General features: G+C 27.7%; 2 protein-coding genes across 4 annotated transcripts in view; both read right to left on the reverse strand.

Annotated features, from left to right (window-relative positions):
- Positions 1–893: 893 nt before the first annotated feature.
- Positions 894–9876, reverse strand: LOC107446054 (glutathione S-transferase 1). Of its 2 annotated transcripts, none has more exons than XM_016060587.4 (5): positions 9614–9847; positions 6325–6383; positions 4926–5067; positions 4042–4209; positions 894–1159 (listed from the first exon to the last, which is right to left on the reverse strand). In XM_016060587.4, the coding sequence occupies exons 1-5, from the start codon at positions 9758–9760 to the stop codon at positions 1019–1021; spliced, it is 657 nt and encodes a 218-aa protein (XP_015916073.1). In that variant the 5' UTR covers positions 9761–9847; the 3' UTR covers positions 894–1018. The 2 variants fall into 2 exon arrangements, with proteins under 2 accessions (XP_015916073.1, XP_042902514.1); XM_043046580.3 differs by having other exon boundaries at positions 1030–1159; positions 4009–4209; positions 9614–9876.
- Positions 9877–18628: 8752 nt separating this feature from the next.
- Positions 18629–25364, reverse strand: part of Vha100-1 (V-type ATPase subunit a family protein Vha100-1) — a 30076-nt gene continuing 23340 nt past the window's right edge. For both annotated transcript variants that reach the window (XM_043046578.3, XM_043046577.3), the window contains exons 16-20: positions 23527–23749; positions 22572–22679; positions 21640–21847; positions 21194–21356; positions 18629–19853 (exon numbers count right to left, since the gene is read on the reverse strand). In XM_043046578.3, the coding sequence (XP_042902512.1) occupies positions 19757–19853; positions 21194–21356; positions 21640–21847; positions 22572–22679; positions 23527–23749 (799 nt within the window). In that variant the 3' untranslated portion in view covers positions 18629–19756. The remainder of the gene's footprint in view (positions 19854–21193; positions 21357–21639; positions 21848–22571; positions 22680–23526; positions 23750–25364) is intronic.

A 25364-nucleotide genomic window follows, 5' to 3' on the forward strand; every position in this document is an offset into this window, starting at 1 on the left:
AAAATAACGAAAAAATTTACAACATAAAATAAAATAATTATTGGAAAAAAATTGATTGTTGCATTTCTGCAATATTATGCAAAATGACAAAAAAGGGCTTTTTGCATTCCTGCAATATTGTGAAAAATGGCACTAAGATTGAAAGATTCAAAAATTTTAATTCATATAAAATTTTTTAAAACAGTTGTTACTTTTGTTCTAAAGTCCTACACCACTTTTCTCACAAATAGTTTGTGTAAATCTTTTGCATTTTGGGTATTTGCATCTGATTCTTTTGTTAGCCCAATTAGGCCAGTGCCGAATTTCATCTTGGCGCGCTGGTTTTGGCCGACAATCGCCGAAATCGTCCTTCAAAATTTGTTGGGGCAAAGACGTAGGCTTTTTGTGTATGTTGCAGATATGCAACACGGTGATATAAAGGGTTAATTACTTTTTTTTACTTATTACTTCTTTTTTTGCACCCCTTACAAAGAAAGAGTAAGGGATTGAGATGGGTTTTATTAATACATTTTAATAACACTTACAGAAAGTATTATGCGTATTAAAAAGTCTATTAAGTATTATGTTTATTAAATATTATGTACTTAAAGTTCGGTTCAGTACAATGTGTATTAAGTTCATATTAGTACCATGATCCTAAATAAGTTCAAGTAATTACAACGTATAATAAGTTGAATTAAATGCTATAAGTAATAAGTTCTGTTCTATAAAAATATCATTAAAACTGCCATTAACAATTAAAATTATCATTATTATTAATAATTCAATTAAGTACTATACGTATTAAGTTCAAATTAGCAAAAGGTGTTTGTCTTAGTTGGGAGTCTGATGTTTTTTTTTTGTTAAACGAGAGTGTGCTGCGATATTTTAGAAAATGAAAATAAGGAAACACGTTATAAGTTTTCGACTACTTTTAATATTCTAATAAGTAAATATAATTAGCTACTAACTATTTGATACTAACGTTAACAAATAAAGTTTTTTTTCCTTTTCAATTCTTTCATTTGAGCTATAAAATTCAATTCTTTTTGTAATTGTGGTTTTCTTTTATGTTCTTCAGTGCCTTTACGTTTATTTCTTTGTAATCAGGAATTTCTTTCTTCAACTTATTCATCCAAGCTTCGACTTTCGGAAAATCAGAATAACTGTGGTCCATAACCTGAAAAGATTTAATAATTATTTACAAGAATTCATTATATATAACACATTCCAGTACATTGTAATTGATACAACACATATTTAATACTTATTTTATGAAGAATTGCTATACAGCTTTGATGGATTTTATTAAACACTCTTTTTTGTTAGTGATAGGCTTTAATTATTTTTAACTGATATGAAATCTTGTCAACTCTATTAACAACTTTTCCATGCGCTATTTTAATTTTAAAAAAATTATAGAAATTTTTGTTTGTTTTGAGAATAACTAATGTCATTAACGGAAAGGAAAGAGTTTTTTTTTTTTTTTTTCATTTATTTAATTTTTCTTTCTTTAGGTAATTTTCTGCATGGTCAAGTAGACATATCAGGGTGCAAAAATTTATATTTAAGCAAGGAAAAAACAATAATACTATTAAAATTGATCGCATCAATGGTTAAAAAGTTGGGAGAAAAAACGTCAAAAACAGTTTGAATGCCTGGTTTAACGTGAAGAAGCTTCTAAATACTCCTTTAGACTTCCCAACTTCTTTGAGATTTCTCTAGCAATCAAACCGGTTTTGATAGATTTAGCCTCGGTTTTTTGAGTTGTGATTCGTTAGATTTCGATTGCGTTTTTATTTTTTCCTTAGCTTAAATATTTAATTGTGACGCTCAGTGTGCATACTTTTTTCACTTTAATTTGTCAAGAATTAAAAAACTGCATAAAAAAAACGGTGACACCCTGTAAATAAGAGCATTCAAGTATATGAAGTAAGTAAATTTTCACTATTTTAGGTTATGCACTCACAAAATACTATTTTTTGCGAAGAAAAAGTTAACCCCTTAACCCATAAAAAGATGCAAGTTGCAGTTGTATGTATATTATATATATATATATATATATATATATATATATATATATATATATATATATATATATATATATATATATATATATATATATATATATATATATATATATATATATATACAGGGATGAGATTAGCCAAAAGGCAAAAAAGCTGAACTTCCACGATAGTAAATTTTACACAAACGCAACCCTTTAATAATAAATTCCAGACAGTTTAAGGTAATAAATAACGTGTTGACATACAATTGTGTACTAATCTATTATTATATAAATGATTTCATTGATACTTAACATTTAGTGAAAATAAAAATTACCAATTGAAAAAATAAAGCTGGAAATTATATTTTTCCTCAGTTCACATAAGAAACAATTATTACTTGAAAAACTACCTGGTTTAGCAAATTAAAACTGAGAATATACATTAATATTTCATTTCTTTAAATAAATACTGTTATGTGATTTATAGCAAATATATCAGTAATATTACTTTTTAAATTATATTGGAAGAAAAAAAACTTTAACAATGGACCGAATCATTATGTTCATATTATTGTCTAACCTAACAAGAGCCCTCTGAAACATATCAATAACAGTGAAGTAGAAATATATAGTAACTCCTTAACATACAAAAATTGCTATTTTAGTTTAAAAAATTACATGACAATCAGCAAATGTTTAGATTATTGTTTTTTATTTGATAAGAATTTTGCATTTTATGGCATAAATAACAGCATTCCAGGCTTGGGACCTCTAAAAGGCTTGTCAGAAGCAGCGTCGCTTGTACTACGAAAATCGGATCTATCTGGAGGGCGGGTTAAAAATTTGGAATATCTTATCTGCTGCGTGTAAAAGGGGGAAAAATATACTAAAATAAAAATTAGAAAGGATTGGTAGCTATGTAGTTTGAATTTTCTGCTTCTCTTTGAAAATCAGTGAATTTTCTGAAAAAGCGGAATACTTACAAAAAAAAAAGTGAAATTTTTAGAAAATCTAAATTTTTGTTAAAAAAAAAAAAAGCTGAAATTCAAGAGATAAAAGTGAAAAAAAGCGGAAAAATCTCATCCCTGTATATATTATTAGTAAGTAAACATAAAGAGTATTAGTATTATTTTATTTTATCCGTCGTTGAACAACCAACCCAATTTTGAGTTTACGACTACTAATGTTCAACTCCGTAGCCTTGTAATTTTGAACCAATCCAGAGGACAAGGAAACTCCTGGCCCCAGAGGTATTGATTTGTTACGGGAACATGGAGGACTTTGCGACTCGACAGATTTAACGAGCATCAGTCACCATTTACTACACGGGGAGTCTTCAGCCGGAGGGGATCAAACCCACGAACTCTTGGACATGGGCCCAGTGCCCTACCAACCAGGCTGAACATCTGACGATATTTTTTAGACAGAGAGATGTGGGCAATTTTCCGGATTGCCTATTATGAAGTTTTTCTTTTCTTGGATCAGTTAAATATTTCCTTCTGAGAAGCTCTAAAATATTTAAAGTGCTTTTAACTAGTTGTTGGAATAGAGTATATGTTAGTTTCACTTGAACTTTTCATTTAGCGATTTTTTTTTCCTAATAATAATCAACAATGACAGTTGCTTTTTTGCAGGTAAATAATTAAAAAAAATTTCATTAAAATGATCGTGTTTAAACTAAAATTTTAGTTACTAAAACTCGTTTAGTAATTGAAGTTTTTATTTAATCAGTAATAATGCGAATTTAATTTTAGTTCAGTTGATTCTATTAAATCATTATGCCATACCAACTTACTCTGCATAATGGATAAGTTGGCAAAGTTTCTACAATTTCAGAAAAACTTATTTACAAATTCAACATTAAGTTTTAAACATTTTTAATCATAATTGGTGTAAATATTAAAGAAACAACAGAGAAAACTACAAGCAGCATATAAAATTAAAAGGGATGTAATTTGGGATGTACTGTTTCATGATTTTTTTTAATGAAATATGAAATAGTATTGATGTATACAAACTGTTGCTCAGTGAAGTGGGACAGAATTACTCACAATCTCTGCGAAGTCCAGGCTTGTGATGACTGATAGGTCAGCGATTGTCATGTGGTCACCTGCAACGTATGGGGAACGAGTCAAAAATTCCTCCAGTATAGCCACTTTCTGATTGAACTCGTCCATTCTTTCAGGTTTTGGAGTCTGGCCTCTGAACATTACATCTTCCTAAAAATAACAATTATCATGATAATAATAATCTCTCTCTACATATATATGCAGAGAGATAGAGAACGGTTTCATGGATTGACCTTCATGGGTTCATGGATTGATATTTTCCCCATTCTTGCGATTTTTCATACTTCTCACAAATATTTTTTTAAAAATTTTGCAGACGCTTCCTTTTGGTACTATTTTCAATGCAGTTTTCAGTTCCATATAGTTTCCTAACTTAAAAGTTTTTGATCTAATTGAAAATCAAGACAGAAATTAACGTGCTTCCTTCTCCTGTGGCAATCCACACGTTAATGGTATTGTCATAAGTAGAGATAGGTTCCGCTGCTCTACGCCACCAGTAGGCAGTTCGATAGCCGATAGTGTTTTTTCATATTTCTATATCGTTGTTTTCCGCCTCGCATAAATATGTATTTTAGATCCCCAATGTGTATCCCATCCCTTATTATTTTATTTTTTAAAAGGGATACTAAAAAGATTTATTGAAAGCGTTTAACCGGAAACATTTTGTATTGTAGTAATGGAATGAAATAAGAATCACAAAACTTCACCGTATATGAATAAAAAGTCAGGAAACTATATTGCAATTGTATAAAATTCACCGTTTTCGTGTTAACTATCTAGAAAGAAAGTTTGGATTATTCCACGGTTGCCAGGCTATATTAAAAATGCTAAACGAAATATTTTATGAGAAACATTAAAAATCTTACCAAATAACTAGCCAAGGCCTTAAACAGGGTTGCTATGTTAAAATCAAGCAGCCAATCAATGATAGCTCTCTTCTTAATATCTTTTGGATATAAAGCATGGTCCGGTGCGTATTGGTCAATCAAGTAGCGCATGATTGCAATGCTAAAACAAACAATGTTTATAAATTTTCAAGGGTCATGAGAAATGGAATTTTTAAAAAAAAATTTTTTTTTTTAAAGGAAGTCTGAGTTCATCTTATAAGTATGTCCAGACAGGTTTTGATGGAATTGTTTAATTACAAAATATATTAAGCAAATAAAACAAACTGTTATTAGATAAACTAATGCTGTGCGTTAACTTAATTAATAGATGCTCTTGTGTTTAATGGGGAGTTATTAAAAGCTAACTGTAAAAAAAAAAAAAAAAAAAAAAAAGCTTTACTTTTGGTTTTAAAAAGCACAGGAAGCATAAAAATAAAGAATTTAGTGAAAGACAATATTAAGGGTAGTACTGAAAATGCTAACAATGTTCATTAAAGATCTGCGTTTCAAAGGGAAAATAAATTTTTAAAAAACAGCTTTTTAACAAGCCTTTCTTAACACATTTTAAGGCAGGTTTTCTGAAATTTACTAAAATGTTAGGTAACATGCGTTTTTCGATTCGAAAGGATTAATATCAATCATCTACGACATATTTTTAAAATAAACCAGAAATAAATTTATTGTGTACCTCGTCGATTTTCCATATACTATTATATAAAGTAATTTAAATAGCAATGTGGTGAATACGATCCCGATTACGAAAGCTTGTGTTCCTTTTTCTTCTGTTCAATTTTTTCTTGTAATAATTATTTTCTTCTTTCTGTCTACTTCTTACTAATGTTAACAGTTTCGTTTTATTTTATCACCGGTATTGCTATCAATATTCTTAACCTTGTAATTTTGACCCAACCCAGAAGACTATGAAAAATCAGAGCCATGGTAGAAACTTGCCTTAATAGAGCCGTGGTGGCTCAGGTGATAGAGCACCTGTCTCCCAATGAGGTGACCGGTTCGAAACCCAGCGATGGCTGGTCGATACGAATTCCGCACTCGGCTTGCATCGACCACCGTGCTGACGTAAAATTTCTTCTGTGGTAGACGGATCCTGGGTTAGAGTCCCCTTGCCGTCAGGTTAACCGTGGGAGGTTCTCGTGGTTTTCCTTTCCATGTAACTCAACTGCGGGCTAGTTGCATCAAGAAGTCCTCCACGAAGGCAAATTTCTCTCTAGATCCAGGAGTTCCCTTGTTTTCCGGATTGGGTTAAAAAAATTATCACGCTACGGAGTTGAACATTGGTAGTTGGAATCGGATCAGCTGGTTTACCCCGGTTATAAAATAAAGAATTATAAAAATAACATTAAAAACTTCAATGACGTACCTCTCTCCTAAATAAAATCCTTTGTCGTCAATCGTAGGAACTAAGCAGTTGGGATTTATCTGAAAAACAAAAAATCCTATCTTACCGCACATGTGGTGAGTTAAAAAATGTGCAAATATTTTTGAATGGTTCAAAACAGTAAATAAGACATAGAAATTCTATAGAAATTCTATAGAAATTATATAAATCTTTGCACTTCGTAGTTCTTACGGTTGCGTACACTACAATGTTACAGAGTTTGAAAAATCCCAAAGTATTTGCATATCTAGCCAGTCAGTTCAGTCGGACTTATCAGCTTACAAAATACAAGTCCGAGTGAAATTTTTAAATAGCCAAACTTTAAGATTCTATGTATTATTTATCTGTCGAAAAAAAATTAATTACATCATTATCTACAACAATGATTTTAAGTATGAATCAGAAGTATTAAGCATTATTAATAAATAAGTACTAATACTAATACTAATAAATAAATAAGTAATAAGTACTAAGTAATAAGTATCATTAATAATACATTATCATTAATAGTATCATAAAAGCATTAAGCATGAATAAGTGCTAAATAATTGTGTAATAAAGAGTTAATAAGTTTAAATAAATGTAAATGTAGTACTAACAAAAAAGCATTATTATCAGATGTATTCATTATTATCGGCAAATATATATTTTCAACATCCAATATTCTTTCGTGAAAGACTGCCATCGACATGTTCGATAAAAATTCTTTTTACGTATATGACTGGGGATGTAAGAGCAAAAAATATATCGAATTTTTAATTGACCCGGGAAATGAAATTGTCGTGTCTAGCTTTGCTTAGAAGGGTTGTGACCGTGTAGAACCATAATACTCATATTTAAATAAATAGTAATAAAACGCTAGCTTGACAATATTATCACGCAAATTATTACATCTTAAACTTTATTATGATATTAAAATTCAATTTAAACGGAAATAAGATTCATGTTTTGAACCTTAAAGTTGCAAGAAATTCGCCCCCACCATCGCCTCCGGAGAATTGTGTTAGCAAGCAGAAACCTTTCAATTATGGCTCGCAACTTTTCCATTTCTTTATTCTATTTCAATTTTGAATCCGAAGAAGTTATAAACTTTCAAAAAAGGGTCGCAACAGTTTGGTCAGAAAATAGTCGAAAATTTGAGTTTATTGTTTATTTTAGCATATCTATTTATGCCAACAAAAAAAGCGTTAGTACTCAATTATAAAATATGTTTATTCAAAGATTATGCTACGGATAAATACCTTTTTTTAACTATTTTTTATAGTTTAATTAAGGATCCAACAAATTTTGAGTTAAATGGTATACGAATTTATGCATCATTTGAAATATTTTAATTTTAAGAGATAAAATTCGACCATAATCGCTCGTTTAGCTTTTGAGAAGTGAAAATTTTAAAATTAGAAGATTCTAAATTTTTCGAGTTAAAAAATGCTTACCCGGTTCTTAATTAGACTACTAAATTATTTTATCTACGTTCTACACCTCAAAGTTAATGTGTGAGAATCTATCTGATCATAATCTTTTCTTTTTTCATTGAACAAATTTTTGGAATTTTCTTAACTTTACAAACTTATATTACTGCTAAAAAATTAAAAAATAACATTTCTGAGGGTTCAAAAGTTAGCTTTTTTAGACGTCAAAATTTTTACGTTTCGTTACAATTATCAGAAAAACGTAGCAGTTGAAGAATTATGTTTTTTTTTTTTTAAATTTATTAAAAAATAATTTACATTGTTTTTTTCTTCCTTTTCTTTTTTTTTAAAAAAGAAAAATCAAAAAAGGATTTTTTTAATCAAAAGGATACATTAAGGATGATAACGTGTTATTTCATCATGCTCACACAATTATTTAGTAAACTTATATTTTTAATTAAACTAGATAAAAAAAAATTTTCTTCATAAAACCTATGTTTTCCCCAAGTTTAAAAAGTGTTTCTATGTGATAGCGGCATTTAGTTTTTGCAAAAGTTTTATTCTATATAACACGGACATTAAGGCGAATCGCGCTTTATCACATCTTGTTTCTTTGCTTCATATTATCGCAGTATTCCTTCGCGGGTCAGAAGAATTTGAACTAAAATTTTAGTCAAGAATAACAACTAAAAAGTTTGGGGACCACTAGCATAACATGGCTCTTGAAAAGAAATTTCTTATCTCTTTCGTCCCTACTGTGAAATGATAGTAAGACACGATTCCGAGTAGATTAGCGAAGTCGCGCCAAAGAATATATAAGTGCTCACATTATATATTCTTGGGTCGAGCATTACTGGCTGGGCTCAGAGAGCGGGTGGGTGACTTCTTTGATTAGCCTGCGAATGGAACGAGGGTGAACGGTATCGGTTCTCGTTAAATTGTTCTACCGTAAAGTGCTTGACTTCACAAGCAAGTAGTCAGGTTACCAAAGAGGAGGAGCCATTCCATTTCCTAATGATCAAAATTGTGATGACATGTTTCAATCAGGCTTTTTCCGTTGGTTGCAAAGGCAGTTGTTAATAGTTGCCCATTGTGCAGCTGCACAGTGGAATAAAACAGAATATTCTGCTACAAGACTTATACACTGCCCGGTATACATTTGCCTGCCCTACATCAATTTATTTTTATGGTTCAGTACCACTGCCCGGTATGCCCTACATCAATGATTTTTAAGATCAAGTGCTTCGGCCCAGTATACATTTAACCGGTACTCCGAACACTGATGTTTCTAATAATTTATCCTCAGCAGATATTAAAATGTCTTTTAAATGTAATAATGACTACGAATAAATTAATATCAAATCGGATATAACAAATATTTTGGACATTCACCAAAGCGACTATGTCATTCACCGGTGAAAGTCACATTCTCTTGATTTCGATCATTCACGGAGCTGGAAAAAGTTCTTAACCATCGTCTCAGTTTCACCAATATTGGTATCAAAACTTTCAGAATATTTTGTTTCAAACCCAATTAAGTCTCAAAATGAAAGTTTTTTTTTTAAATATATTTTTTGGTTTAGTAGCAACTTTACAAAATGTTTTTACAGTTCAGGAATAGCATTTTACAGTTACTATATAAAATTTGGCAGACGATGATTTTTTTTTTCTTTTTTAATGGTTAAAAGACAATCTCTTTTAATAGTGCATTGTAATTTACGCATATTCAACTAAAATTATATACTAATTCCAATGACATTTATGTGGTTTAGAGCATTTTTTACATATAAAATTGCACATTACAAGTAAAATAAAAAAATTGAATTTTTAAAACTAATTTGAATTAAATTTCTACTTACATTTACGAACCATTGTTTCTTGTGCTCCTTATTAAAGAGATCCAAGTCTACAAGTTTCAAATCTATGGCAAGTATTTTCGCTGTCATACGCACTGCTCTGCAAGGAGGGCTCATGGGAAAGTTGTACATGGTTATAGCGGGAGGCATCTTGAACTGTTCGGTATCGAACAAAACGAGTCTATTCAGAACAATCTTGACGAAGCTTTCTTATGAAATTTCGTTGTCAAAACTTATTTATATACGAAATTTTCTGCGTATTTATTAATAAGGAATTGACCTTCTAGTGACTCATCGATTAGAAATAAATGTTCTTTGAGAACAATTATTGACGTTTTAATTCGAAAAAGCACTCGAAACAAATTTTCAGATGATACGCAGTTTAGGTAATTCTTTATTGCGTGTATAAATCATATTAAAAGAACTTATTATATACATTAAAGAGGAAATCAAAGAAAATTAAGCAGTATAATTATATCATTAGAGTTGGAGGAAGAATATTGGTTTTGCAATTTAAGAGTTTCGTTAAAAGGTTGCAAAAGTATAAGTTAGAAAACTTTATTTATTTAGTTTGGTATAACATTTTGTTCTTATTCGGTCGTGTCATGCAATCTTTATTTCAGTAAGAACCAGTATAAAAAAATTTTTTTTTGAAATATAACTCTATTAAAATAAAATTTAAATCGTTTAATATTAATTTAATTTTATTTCTCAAGAAAAATTAAAGAATGAAAATTTAATCATAAGTAAACTTCTTTTGAAATAAATTGCTTACATGGCATTGATGATAAAAATGAAATTTACATAAACAGCAGATTCAAAATATATTTTAAAACCAGTGGTCGGAATATCTACATTATTTTTGAAGTTACATTATTTACTACAACTCCTTCGTTATAAATGTAGTTAACTACAACTACTTTTTTTTAAATGTAAGACCTGCAAACTACTTTGGAATTTAGTAACTGCTTCACTACTTAAAGGAGGCGAACTTATATTAAATATTAATAGTTATTAAGAAATATTTATTTCTGTTTACATAAGCTAGTTTGTTATTTCAAAAAAAAAAAAAAAAAAAAATTCGAATTTGTTCATTTGATCTTCAATTTTTCAATCGACAACCAGTATTCAATTTAAGAAATGCGAAATTATCTGAAACTTTTTTAATTGTTTAATGCTCTTTTATTTCCCTCTAAGAAATTAAGTATGTTGAAAATACGTTCCCTTTCTTTTAAACAGCATAAATGTTACACGAGTGTACATTCGCATGTGAAAGTGAGACCAAAGTAATTATAATTAATGATCTAGTTTTCGTAATGGCTATTTTAAATATTAGTTATACGTAATTCCTGATAACGCTCAGCTGCTGCCGCAGGGTCATTTTCATTGCATCAATTGATAGACTCGCAAAGATTTGTACCCATCCAATTCGAAAAATTAGTTGAGTTAGAGCCTTGTTTTGATAAACCATCGTCAAAAGTAGTTTCCAGGAATCGCTACCTAGTTACTGTTTTTTTTCTATCCCACAACACAATACTACTTTTTTTTAAAAAGTGGCACACTACACTACAACGAAAAAAGTAGCGACTACAGTAGTTTCAAAACTTGTAGTGTCTTATTTCGGACCACTGTTTGAAACAGGTTAAAATCATTTAATTAATTTTATTGTTTTTTATTAAATTTCCTTGTCAACATCAATTCTGATTTTTGAGTTTACTATTTACCTTACTGAATTTTAGTAAAGATTAAATTTTATATTTAGATACCAAGGCTAATTTTTTTGGAAGTATCTATTAGTTAGTCTTTTCAAATTTGTGTCTTTATTTAAATAATAATGTATTCATTTAAATTTTTTGTGGACATTAAAAGGAAGCAGAGTTCTTTAAATGGTTGTTTGGGGCTATTTTGCCCATTTACTTCGTTTCCCAGAAATTACATTGTACTTTATTCAATGTACCCTCTCATATGGGGTATTCTAATGGCATAATTGGTCTAAAACTAAACGGATCGAAAAGCTGGCTATAATTTCCTGATTAAGAGTGATTTTCAAAAATTTAATTTTGTGGAATGTTTTCTCTTGCTTGAGAATTTACATTAAAAAATTTAAATTAATACGTAATACGCTCATCTATGTATATAAAAATGAATGTCTGTTTGTTCTTTATAGACTCCTAAAATATTTGACTAGAGCGATAAAATGTTATACTATACTGATAGTTCGAAGAACGGAGAAGATCGACATTGGAACAAAACTTTTTAATTAGATCGTTCGAGAGACACCTTTGAAAAATGGAATTTTTTTTATTGGCTTAGAAATTGCTATGACGATAAAAATTAAACTGTGTACAATTCTATATATTTTTTTAAAACATTATCATTAGTTTTACGTTTCTTTGTTAAATCATTATAATTTTTTACATAACATCAGTGAATTTTACTGTTTGATAGCTGCCAGGAGTTTATTGCACGTTCTTTAACATTCACTTGTTTTTATTCGTTATGTCAGATAAAATCAACATAAACGTAGTGGGATAAAAGGACTATGTTATCAGATTAGTATTCCTAAAGCTATTTTTTTATATCCTTTTATTTGTAGTCATGTCTTTAAAACGTGTTTTTTTTAAAACTAAACAATATAAAATCAGCGGTAATTGAAATAAAAAATATGCATTTAAAAGTCAAATTAATGGAAAAATAGTTTTTATTCATTTAGGAGAAATGCAAAATATTTTCATATAATTGACGCCAATGATTCTTGATTACGTTTGATAATGGGAAATACTTGAAATAAAAAAACCATTGTACTAAAAACCAAAGGATATAGAAAAATAGTACTAATTCATTTAAGAGATGCGTAAAAAATTGCTCAACTCTTATCGATGCAAATGATCCTTATGTAATTCTGAAATTAGCTAGTAATTGAATAGCGAAAGAAAAGAATGGAAATCGTTTCAGAGAAAAGTAAAAAGCTCTATGCCTTTTTTAACGCCAAAGATGTTAAATTAATTTTGGTGGTAGGAACTAATTGTAATTTAAAAAAAATAAAAATAAGCTCTGCACTGCAAAGCAAAATTAATTAAGCAAATAATACTAATTTGTTTAGGAGAAAAATGAAAAAAAAAACGTTTTATTATTTTTGACGCCAATGATGTTCAAATAACTTAGGTAATAAATGCAAATAAAAAAAACAGTAAGCTACGTATTAAAAAGAAAAAATTGATGGAGAAATGGTACTAATTTGTTTAGGAGATACGTAAAATAATAACCATACTATTATTCACGGCAATGATGCTTAATTATGTTTGGTAATATGCGCTACTGGTATTATAGTAATTGGCGCTTTATGAGTAAATTTGGTGCCTATTAAAACTGAGTCAATACAGTTCAGTTTAATTATAGATTTTGTAGAAAGAGGCTTTTAAGGTTCCTCGAAGGTACAAGTACAAACGAAAAATGCTTGATTGTGATAAATGTAAAATATCGTGAGCTGTCTCCAACATCGATGTGGCAACAGCATTATGCCAAATCATACTGAATGAAGTTAATTTTCATTTTGATGGGGTAAGCTTACTATAACGTGTTTCGCTAAATCTAATTAGGTAAAGCCACCGGGAAGGACAACGAACAATAATAAATGGAAAATACATTGAAATTATTTTAGCTTTAATTGGATATACCTGCAAGTGACGTAATCGTAGATAAATTGTGGCATTTATTGATTCAGAAACAAATCAGATTCGACACATGCGCGTGACGGTGTTTTCAGGAATCCAATTAAATATGATTTGAATCTCATATCTTGGCATAATAAAAATCATTTCGGCAATCTAAATCAAGTTTTTAATTTTGCAGCTTATTTATAGGTTGTAGCAATTGGAATTTGTTTGCCACTATGTAAGCTTATAGATGAAAGTAGCCTCAAAAACATAAGTTTTACACTATGAAAAAAACAAAGATTTTTTTTTTTTTTAAATAAGGAAGCAGCGATAACACATAAAGTGAAACTATTTTATCAAAAATTTACTAATATACTTTATTTTTTACATTTCCAGTGCAGATTTTTCAGTTAAAAGTTAATAGATTTTATACAGTGTTTACAAAATGTCCTGCGCTTCCACTCAGGTCTTTTGGTAGGCCGAAAAAGAAAAAAAAATCAGAGCAATATTATTTTTAAAAAATTAGGTCATCTTCTAATGGCTCAACTAACAACAAAACTAAAAAAAAAAATATAATAAATAAAGGTATATTTTGCTTGATTTAACTATAATAAAAGCACATATTATAGCAAAATAATAAGGAATTAATTTTGATTAGAAAAATATTATTTTAAGTTATTATTTAAGCATAATTTGATTAAGGGAGCACTTAACAACTCATAGTTTGATATCGATGTGTAGAAAATTATTATAGTAATGCTGCATCAAAAACTCATTATAATATCAATTGGCTTAAATCAGGGATGAGAGTAGTCAGAAAGTAAAAAAGAGGAAATCCAAGAATATATATATATATATATATAAATCGCACTTTTTTTGTCTAATTTTTGTTTCAACTTGTAATCCATGTGATTATAAATCCCGATATGAGGCTTTTAAATCACGTGCATATGAAACTCTACATCGAATTTAAAAAATGCGAAAATACAAATCATGATGCGTAATTTTTAGATCAAGATGCATAATTTTAAAATTGCGCGATATTACAACTGCAAAAACGAATCACGACATTGGATTTTAAGCTAGCTACATAGGGTTTTAAAAGCTCGTAAATACAAATCGCGAAATTGGTTTTTTAAATCTCGTAAATAAGAATCGCAATGTTCAATATTTAAATGGCCTGAATAAGAATCGCAACGTTCAACTTTTAAATCAGGTAAATACGAAAATCGATGTTTGATAATAAAATCGCGATTTGAAAAATGCAAAAATACAAAACACGATATTAGATTTTTAAATCTCGTAAATACGAGTCATAATGTACGATATTTAAAAAGCGTAAATAAGAATTGCAATGCGGAACTTTTAAATCAGGTAAATACGAAAATCGATTATTGATATTAAAATCGCGTGAATAAAAATCGAGATATTTGCAGAGTCGGGACTTGGGATTTCTAAAAGGATTGTTTGAATTGTTTTTTGTTTACACAATAAATAAAAATTTACAAGATTAATTGAATGAGCAAATAAATATTTTCACCACAAATCCACCTCTATTTTTTTCTGCTTTCTTTGTTTGCTTTCTCTCCAGAATACAAGAAGCAGCGACGTCTAAATTACGAAAATACGAGCTATCCGGCCGACGGATAAAAAATACGGAAAATCTTATTTTCTATGCGTGAAATCGGAGAAAATAGCTAATATAAGTAAACATGCGGAAGGATTAGCAGCTAGGACGTAGTTTGAATTTTCTGTTTTTCTTTGAAAATCTTAAATAAATATAATAATTTGACTTCAACGACTGAATTTTTAAAAAAAAAAAAACGGGATATTTATAAATAAATAAATAAAAAAAAACGAAACTTTTAGAGAATCTGAGTTTTTGATAAAAAGGCTGAAATTCGAGAGAAAAAAGCGAAAAAAATCTCATCCCTGTATAAAGGTCAACCAGTTTTATCCCTAGGAAATGATTTTTAGAGAAACTTCAGAGGAAGGAATGAGGACTTCAATAATTTCGCTAAGCGGAAAATTAAATTCCTCATAAAATATTTTAACTTGTGCAAAAAAAAAAAATTTCGGCGGAAATTAGCGGGAAAAATGGAAAAATCTGAGGAAAAGCGGAAATCCGCGAATCCGCGGAAGAATCTCATCCCTGTTAAATCTTAATCAAATAAACAAATGCTAATTGGTTTAAATCTTGATCAAATAAAGGCAAAGTTATGCTTCAATAATCTCGAAACGAAAGCATAGTTAATATGCAGCTTAACATTTTTGTACAAAAGTAATTTTTTGAACGATTCCTCAATTCACCATTAAAAAAATCCATACGATTTGTTGATTGGAATCGACCATTTTTTAAAATCAAATGAAACAGATGAGTCCCAAAAATTGCTAGATTTGTAATTGCATTTGTTGAAAATATTAATTACCATAAAAAATCCAACAATGTGAAACAGTTGAGTTTTTTCATTTTTTTCTCCTGAATTACCAAACATTTTTGGTAAATAATAAAACAGACACAGTTTTGATTGCAGTTCTATTTATTAGCATTCTTAATTACACAATCAACATGAAAAATTGCATAAATAAATGAAAACCATTATTTACAATAAAATATACAATTAAATCAGAAAACAAAATCTTATTTATTCTAATCTAAAGAGAAATTGTACGTTTAGCTGTTAAAGCAAGACAAAACAAATATTTGTAAAGAAATTAACATCCTGCAAAGTTATTTATATAGAAATTATTACATTATATTCAAACAATAAGCAATGCACAAATCTAAATTATTTCATAATAATCTTTAAAAAATATAACCTTCTTTCACATTTTATTTTTGAAGATGATTTTAAAATGTTTTCTAAAACTTCTAGCCTTAAAGACCTTGTTTGATAATTTTATGAATCATTTCTTGCCATGCAACTGATAAGATATTAATAACAATATATTATTAATAATATCTCTCAATAATATCTTATTCTACAAGATAAGTCTAATATAGACTACCACATGATAGTCTCTGGTAGTTATATTTTAAATCATAAACATTGTAGGAAAATTTATTGAGCATTGCTTTATGAGCTTGTAAATTTATTAAGGTTTGAATGCAAAGATAAGAAAATCTTTTTAACCCACTGATGGTTCTGCACCTAAAAAATCGTATTTTAAGTTGCAGTCTTCTCTGCATAGCAAAACCGGATTTTCCATGTTATTAGAGAAGGAAATAGAGTATTAGGGAGAAACATTCTCCTAATTTTGTCCATTTGCTAAACAGCCAGTGGTTTAAGAATTTTTTTTGGAAAGAGAAAAATAAATTAAGAAGAAAACAAGTAGACAAGCATGATATCTGTAATACAGATAACATCAAAGCAACAGTTCCAGAAATAATAAGATAGATAGAAATATCAAACAATTTAAATCTTATTTTAAAAGATATACAACTGTTGGAAGTAACAGAATAATCTTAATATATTTAACTGTTATAAATAGCACACAGTTTAACAGTAAGTGAAATAAAAATACAGAGTTTATATTCTATTATTATTTTTCAAATCAGTACATCAAAAACCTAGCTTATCTGTTACCGCTGTAAAATAAATCAATCAAACAAAGTACTAGTAACTAATCAAGATAAGTTAAATCATTAAACAAGGCTATAATTGTTGAGATCTTAAATTAAAAATGGGTTTGCTTATTAGTGATAATTGAAACATAAGAATTTTTTTTAGTTACATCAAATCATCTCATATTATTCAAGTTGTAATGGATGTAAAAGAGTAAATAATGTTGGTTCCAAACTAATTGCAGGAAAAAGAAAATGAAATAAATTGAGCATTCACGACACAGAAAAACAGCAGACGATTAACTGCTGGACAATCTATTTAAACACTTGTTTTAAGTTTAATAAATGCTATAAAGTGGTAGAGTCATTATTAAAGCATAGTTCTTTAAATGGAATACATGCATCTTTAAGTATATTCATGCATGTTAACACTTAAAATGACAAAAAATAAAACATTATTCAATGATCTAAAAAAATATCACTGTGAAATGTAAAAGCATAATTTATTTAAAAAATTATAAAAGCAGAATGAAAATGCCTATCAAACGGGTCTTGCAGCTAATATTTATTATCTCTTAAGAAAACAAATTGCACAATTATTTTTTCCGTCTCAAAATTTTTAAGGTTTTAAAATATGCTTTTAATTTTTTATCAATAAAAAAAGTTTAATTTTATGATTATTAAATGCAATATCAAAAAAAAATACCACACTAAAAAGAAGATTGCTTCTTTAAAATTGAAAGAAATTTCACCCCTGACAAATACATTTTTCACAAATAATAGCAAATATCTAGTATCCACTGTAAAATAATTATTAAAAATATGCATTGCTAGCGCCAATGGGTACTAATTTGATTTTAAGAATGAACTTTATCTTGAACACAGGAAATAATTTTTTTTATCAGTTTAATTACTATAACAGGTACTATATTGAAATAAGCTTTCATTAAAGTAAATAAAAAAAGAATTGGCACACAAATTATAATTTTTCAAAGCATTGTCCTTGTCAAAAAATCAGAACAAAATCTTAAACTCTTAAGGATATTAAAGCAAAATCCGACATTATAATTAACGTTTTTCTTATGGCAAACCATAGGTTTTGAGATTTTTTCCCTTCCAATAAGTTTAAGTTAACTTGTTCTAAAACTTTTAAAAATATGAGTGAGAAATCTTTTCATTTAAAAAAAAGGGGGAAAAAAGTGGAATTTTAGTTCAATACCCTTAAACGATTGTTTGGCAGGAAATAAAACTACATCTTTTACAAATTTTATCAATAGTAATATTATAAAAAAATTAATATCCTAAAATAATTTAGTAAGGAAGCCTTGACTTTGTAAACGATTTTTGTGAGAACATGTTCAAATAAAAAGAAATCACATTTTTTCTTCCTTCGATTGTTTGAAAACACAGAGATTATGCTATATTCAATATTTTTTTTCATTCATGACATCCAAGCTAAAACTTACGTATGATTACTCATAATATCTTTTAAAAATCTAAATCTATTTTCTAATTTAAAACTGATGTGTGCCTTTCCTCCTCATGTTTCTTTTGAATTCCCATAACAAAACCTTTAAAAAAAAAGGGTTTTTTTTCTGAAAGTTTTAGTTGGGTGACAAGCTTAATTCTTTCACAGAAATAATAATCCATACACTTCATTACATTGGGATTCATAAATTAAAAACACTACTTTTAAGACATTTTGATACATCAAAATTAATTTTAAACTTAAAACTTAATAAGTTAAATGAATAATAAGAAGTTCAAGGAATCATACAAATTTTTAATTCTATCTTCTTTTTCTTTTTTTTAGTAAACCCTAAATCAAAAGCTCTGGGAAGGCTCAATCAGCTTAATTTAGTTTGAGACAAATTTATTTATAAATTTGTTCTCCTCATTCCTTTCTAAAATAATATGCTTTATTGTGCAATTAAACATGAAACTTTGTCTTTAATCTTCTTGTAGTTTTGACATTTTTTGGATTTCTTAGTTCTTACTGCTTACTTTATTCCATCCTAATTGTGGCCTTTAAATTTCCCCAATACTGTTCATGTTACTTTCTGCTCCACTTTTAATATATTTAATTTTATTTTATTAAATGGGAAAGTAGATGTCACAAGAGCAGGAATTGCTTACATTTAAAGCAAATGTAAATAATATTTCATATTTGAAAGTAGTTGAATCAAAGCCAAGAAAGAAATCCTACCCAAAAACTTAGGGGGAAAAAAGCAGGAAAGAATACTTTTGAGATTTTCAGTTTTTACATGTTTGGTTTTAACCTAATGAAGGTACCTCCTAAGCAGAGATATGTTGAGGGAAGTGAAAAGTTTGATTTAAATCATTTTTAGATTTTATAATGAATCGGTTTCAATGTGGATGAACACTAATACAAAGAAGAAAAAAAAAATTTGAGTTTAAAAGTCCATTAATAACAGATCACTCATACAAAAACAAATGCAAATTGCAACACCATGAAAAAAATGAGATACATGTAACACAAATGCAAATAAGTTATAGACGTCATGGCAAATATAAAAGCCATATTCACTATCAGTTTATGACAGACATGTTTTCTCTTTGATTTTAAAGCTGTTATAGAAACTAACTACTCATTACTTGATATATATTTAAAAAAAAAAAAAAAAAAGAAAATTGTAGCAATAAAATTTCAAAGAAAAAGATAAGGGGAAAAAAAGAGATAAAAATCAACAAAGAAATCTCTAAGTATAAATATTTGGCGACAATAAAAGAAAGAAATTTAGAAATGAAGCTAACTTAGAAATATAAGCTCAATTCATTTTGTAAATAAATAAACCATTTAAATGCAAATTTTTGTGTTCTCTAAATTTACATAAATAACTCGTTTTGAACGACTAAAATTAATCACACTAGTAAAGTTTAAATAATCTCCACAAAACATTTATGTTAATCATCAGCTGCTGCTCCTTGAAGAATTGTTTCAAAAGAAAATGGAACAAACATGTAGCCCATACCACCATAAAATTTGCTCTGAAACTCCACCCTTAAAAAAACAAAACAAAATAATATTTTAAAAAAAGGCATACATTATATATATATGGATATCAGGCAAGGTTGTACTAAATTAATATCAAAATTTAAAAATTAAACTTTTGCTTGATACTTCAAGAAGTACACAGCATTTTTTCCAAACAACAAATTAATCTTAGATTCTGTACTTAACTGTATAAGGTTAACAATTAAGAGTTCATATGTTGAAAAGATTTATTCAAATTTTAATACACAACTAAATAAATTGTACCAACATAACAACAAAAAAAAGAATGAAAATTTTAAAAACTATGTTTTTTAATTAGACTGAAATTTTTTTCATATCTAACCTAAAGCAACAAATGCAGGGTGCATCACTTTTGAAAAAATGGGAACATTTTCAATACTGCTAGAAGTATATTATGAAACAAATACACCCTACATTTTTTTTATTACAGATTGGACAAAAGTAGAGTTATTTCTCTTTATTTAGTCCAATGGAAAATTTAGTAAAAAATCTTTATTTATGTATTTTTTTTTTCATGCTTGATAGTTTATTTAGCTTAGAAAGTCAAGATTATGATTGGAAATAAATTTTATTTGCACTAACCTACAAAAAAAAAAAAAAAAAAAAAAAAAAAAAAAATTGAAAAATACTATTTTTCCTCTATTAGAAGTTTGATTGTTTATAAAATAGTTAACAGCAGAACTTGATAAGTGAAGGAAACATTATTTAACTACCATAGTATTTAAATATAGTATAGTACAAAGACAAAAATTTAAACGTTATATTAATGTCATTTCCAGTATGTTTTTCCTTTCATTTTTTTTCTTTTTTAAAAGTAAATTAAGCATGAAGTTTTAACTAAACATATTATAAATAATGCTATTATTAATCACAAAAAATTAAAATACTAAAGTTTATTCATTTTGTTAAAACTAGAATTAAACATACTTCACATAAGAAACAGAGGGACATTAAACGTTTCGTGGGTAAATTTGGAATGATCTATAGCTCTAATATAATTTAACATTACGTATATTTTTGAACATAGATAAAAGAAACCCTATTAAAGCAACTTGACTAAAATAAAAAATTAGATTAGCAATAATCAAAGTGGATTTTGTCGGTTAAAACAGCAAACATTGGATAAGTAAACATAGAGATAAAAAATATGTCAACTTATTTGTGTTCAATCAAATCTAATTTTTCGTCAAATGTTTTTACAAGTGAACCTCTTTTGCATGCTAAAGCGAGATAACTTTGGTGAGTAAAAATGCTGTTTTAACAAACAAACATTTAAAATTAAAAGCTCTCGAAATTTATAAGGATGGAAAGAAATACATGCTTACCAGTGCAAACGTAATGCATGCAAAAATGCAGATAATCCTTCCATTACAAGTAATACTCCAATTGTTAAAACTGCCCATGCACCAAAAGTCAGGTAAAGTGCAAAGCCTCCACTTCCAGCTAAACCGAGACGCAAAACCATTGACCACAGCACCTCTGATAGTTCTGTTGGAGAAAAAGAAATTTCACAAAAGATGTTATACAAGCATCACCTGTAAATAAATATTTGCCAGAAAAATTTAAGTGTTAGTAAATTTCTGAAATTTTTTAATGTAATTTTCTGTTACGTAGTTTCAGAAAAATATGGAGTTTATTAAATTTCAAACAAAATTATCATAGTAAAAACAAAGTGAATAAGTCAGTCTAGCTATTAAATTATAATTAAAAGCACACAGAAAGCTTAAACATAACAAATATAGACAGTAATTTTAAATAATGTTATCCGTACGTGCATGGGCTAAACTCAGAGCCCAGAGTCGAAGATAAGATGCAGTATGTGATATAGAACCAAGACAGTATTCAATTGTGTGAATCGCTTGGTGAATGAAGAGTTCTCCAAAATCAAACTCTTCTGGTTTATTTTGTTCAGGGAGTTGATTTTCTTTTATAACACCATCTCCTAATTGGCCATCACCTGCAGCAGGATCTTGATTTATCTGCAAAGATAAATTTTATGAGAAGTTTCAGAAGAATGACGTTCAAAGAAATATTTTACAGTATTCGCTAAATTTTTATAATAATAATAATTATTTTTTTAATTTCAAGTTATGATATTTGCTAGGAAATAATATTTCCAGGTCCCATAAATGGATAATTACTGCCAATTTGTTTTCTTTAATCTTAATGTATTTAAAATCACTCAAAACCACAAAAAAGATTTAATTATTTCTCGAAAAATACTAATTAAAGTAATAAAAATACCTTGAATAATGCTTGTTCTATTGCTAAAAAAACTTTTTTTAGTTATAGATTAAAAATATATTTTAAAAGAAATACTTGTTCACAAAAATTAATTGCTCACAGAATTTTTTAAATAAATAAACATTTAAATAGAAATTCTGGATTGGTTCCTGCATATAGAAAATTGAGTATAGATCTAGACCCCTTGGGAATATGAATTTTCAAATTCTGAAAAGGAATTGCATTTTAAACCTTAAGAGTTCTTTTATTTTTTTTTAGAAGGTTCCAATCCAATTCCAGGGTTAAACTGATTTTGTCTAAGACAGTATATAATAACAATATTTAGTTAATGATTTGCACAGATCCCAAATTTATACAGAATTTAACTTAGGCTGAATTTAGAGTAACTTTAGCACCCATATATCATGTAACTTTAAGTATTATGTTTAATCAGAATAAATGATTTCAATACATGCTTACATATAAAGGTGTATTTTTCCACTGTTTGTACAGCATGTAGGGTTTTGATAAAAGCATCCAAGGAATACATAACAGTGCTATTGTAACTAACATTCCTTGTATCACATGCTGCAAAAAAAAAATTATTCATTTTAAATATTAAAATATATTTAAAAAAGCAAGTTTTCAATTTCCTGGTGAAATATTTAAAAATACTATGTTAAAAAAGATTGATCTTCTTAAAATATTCAGTAACTTAATGATTAATAAGAATGTTTATATAAGAATGGTAAACATAAATGGACTATTGATAAAGACGACTTATTTTTAAAATATTTTCAACAACAAAAAGGTATTTAACCACAAACTAGAAGTGATTATTATTGAAACTATATGATGGTTTAATGAAAATGAAATTAAATTTTTTAAAAAAAAAACTTGTTTTAAGAACACATGGATAATTTCCAACTTAAAAAAAAATCATAAAAAAGGCATTAAATTTCACAATTTGTTAATCATATACAATTTATTTAAAATCATAGTTCATACTGATTTAAATGATAAAAATAAATTACAAAATTTATTCCGATGTTGGAGCTAAATTTAGAACTTTAAACGATACTATTGGTGGGTTATTAATAAAAAAAAAATATGATCTAAAATTTAAATATATATATACTCATAGTAAATCTACTGAGAATATTTTTCTGAGTGTTTCCCTGCAGAAATTTTTTTTTACTGAAAAAACACACATTTTCTATGGACATCTATGTCTATTTTCTTAAAAAGTAATATAAAAAAAAATTGTTAATAAGGACCTTTAACGAGAGGAAATAAAGTATTTGGCAACCCTTATAACAATATTTCTATTATTTATCAAAAACAGACCTAGAAATAGATATAGAAAACAATTCCTATTATTTTATGAACAGATACTTTATTTTAATTACAAATTGAATATATAAGACTAACTCACTTGTCCTGCATACATATTTTTTAAGTAGCATGGTTCTTCAGGATATTTGAACAAAAACATATTAATCAGCATGATCAGAAGACTAGGAGCGCAGCCTGCCATTGTTGCATCATAATTAACCCATTTGGAGAAGATCAAAAGAACTAAGTATCCAAAAATAGAGACTAGAAAGACTAGCTGAGGCACAAACTCACACATAACATTTAGCGGCTGGTTGAAATACCTAACAAATATGAATAGTTTACTTTTTTTAATATTTTAAAATAAAAACGAATGTCTCAGAAATAATCATAACACAATAAAAAAAATTATGAGAAAAAGAATTTAAATAATGAAGATAGTGATATTGCAATAATCAGAAAACTGAAATAAAATTTTAAAAAAATTAAAAAGAATGTGTATGAAAATGATTTATTTTGTGTGAAGCAAGTTTGTTGTCTTTTTTTTTTAAATGTTTCCATATGGGGATGGAAAGTATAAAATTTAATAATTTATGTAGTTTTAAAAAGCAGTTTTAAATACATATTAATAACAGGATTGATTTATAACAAATAAATGAAATTCTAAAAATATTCAAATTACATTAGAATAGGGGAACGTCAGGTGCATTAAGCATTATTTAATTAAGAGAGTTTTATACTCAATGAAGATTAAATTACTATACAAAAATAACATTACTAGTACAAATATTAAAGATTTAGATAACAAACCTGATCACAAAAATCTCCCTTTAATTGATATAGCATATAACTTTGAAATAATTATTTATTCAGTAAATGACCCCCTAATAAGCTGTCACATTGAAAAATCCAAAATGGATTAATCTCAATCTTTATTAATACATGGATATAAAGATGATTTGACATTTTCAGAAATAAAAAAGAATAAAAATCAGGAATAAAAAAATTGGAAAAAAAAGGAATCAGAACAAAAAAGTAGAAATCACAATTCCAAGAAAAAATCTTGTGCAGGATTTACTTTTTGCATTAAAATTGAATAAACATTTAAAGAAAAAGATAGTATAAATTTAACATTTAATATGTATGTCTCAAACAGAATGTCTCCTAAGAGTTTTTCCATATTAATAAATAAATAAAAATAGATTTTATTCCTAATTTCAAGACATGGAAATCGTTCTTCCACAAAGAGCCATAAAAAGTCAAGACATTTATTAAAAGATTATTTTCTAAAGTTACAGGGTAATAGTTCTTAGAAATATGCTTATTAAGAAAATCCCAAAAATTCCCTTTTGTCTCCATAACATCATTTGCAAAAACAAATCAAGATGGTTAAATTTTCCCATTCAGATCATGTTCGATTAAATTAAAAATTTTCTTGCAACTTACTCCCTATAGAAATCCCTGAATAAGAGACGGGACAGACTAATTTTGTGAGACTTTTTCATGATAAAATTGCTAGGATAACTACGGCCTGAATGGCCAAAGTCCAAGATCCTGATGAAGGAAACCTTTTTAAAGAAGTTATAAGATGCTAATTAAAACTTATAAAAAACCAATTTGAGCCTCATCCATGGAAATTATTTTTTTTAAAAAAAAAATAAATAAGATCATATATATATTATAACAACGTGATCCTGTTATTTTTTAAATGAAATTGGGCATTTTATTAGTGAGATTTCAAATGAATTTTTTGCTCAACCTATAAACTTAAATTACAGAATAAAGATTTTTATCTAGAAGGGTACATTTTTTATACCTAGCTCTGGGTAGTTAAAAAACATTTTGAAACAGTGATACAGAAAGTAGCCATTTCATTATGAAGTTTTTACTACACTATAAAAGAAATTTTTCATGCATCATATCTTTTTTAAAAAAAAT

Source organism: Parasteatoda tepidariorum, chromosome 6 (genome assembly GCF_982258835.1).
Source record: "Parasteatoda tepidariorum strain Cologne lab strain chromosome 6, Ptep-v5.0, whole genome shotgun sequence".
Lineage (NCBI taxonomy): Eukaryota > Metazoa > Arthropoda > Arachnida > Araneae > Theridiidae > Parasteatoda > Parasteatoda tepidariorum.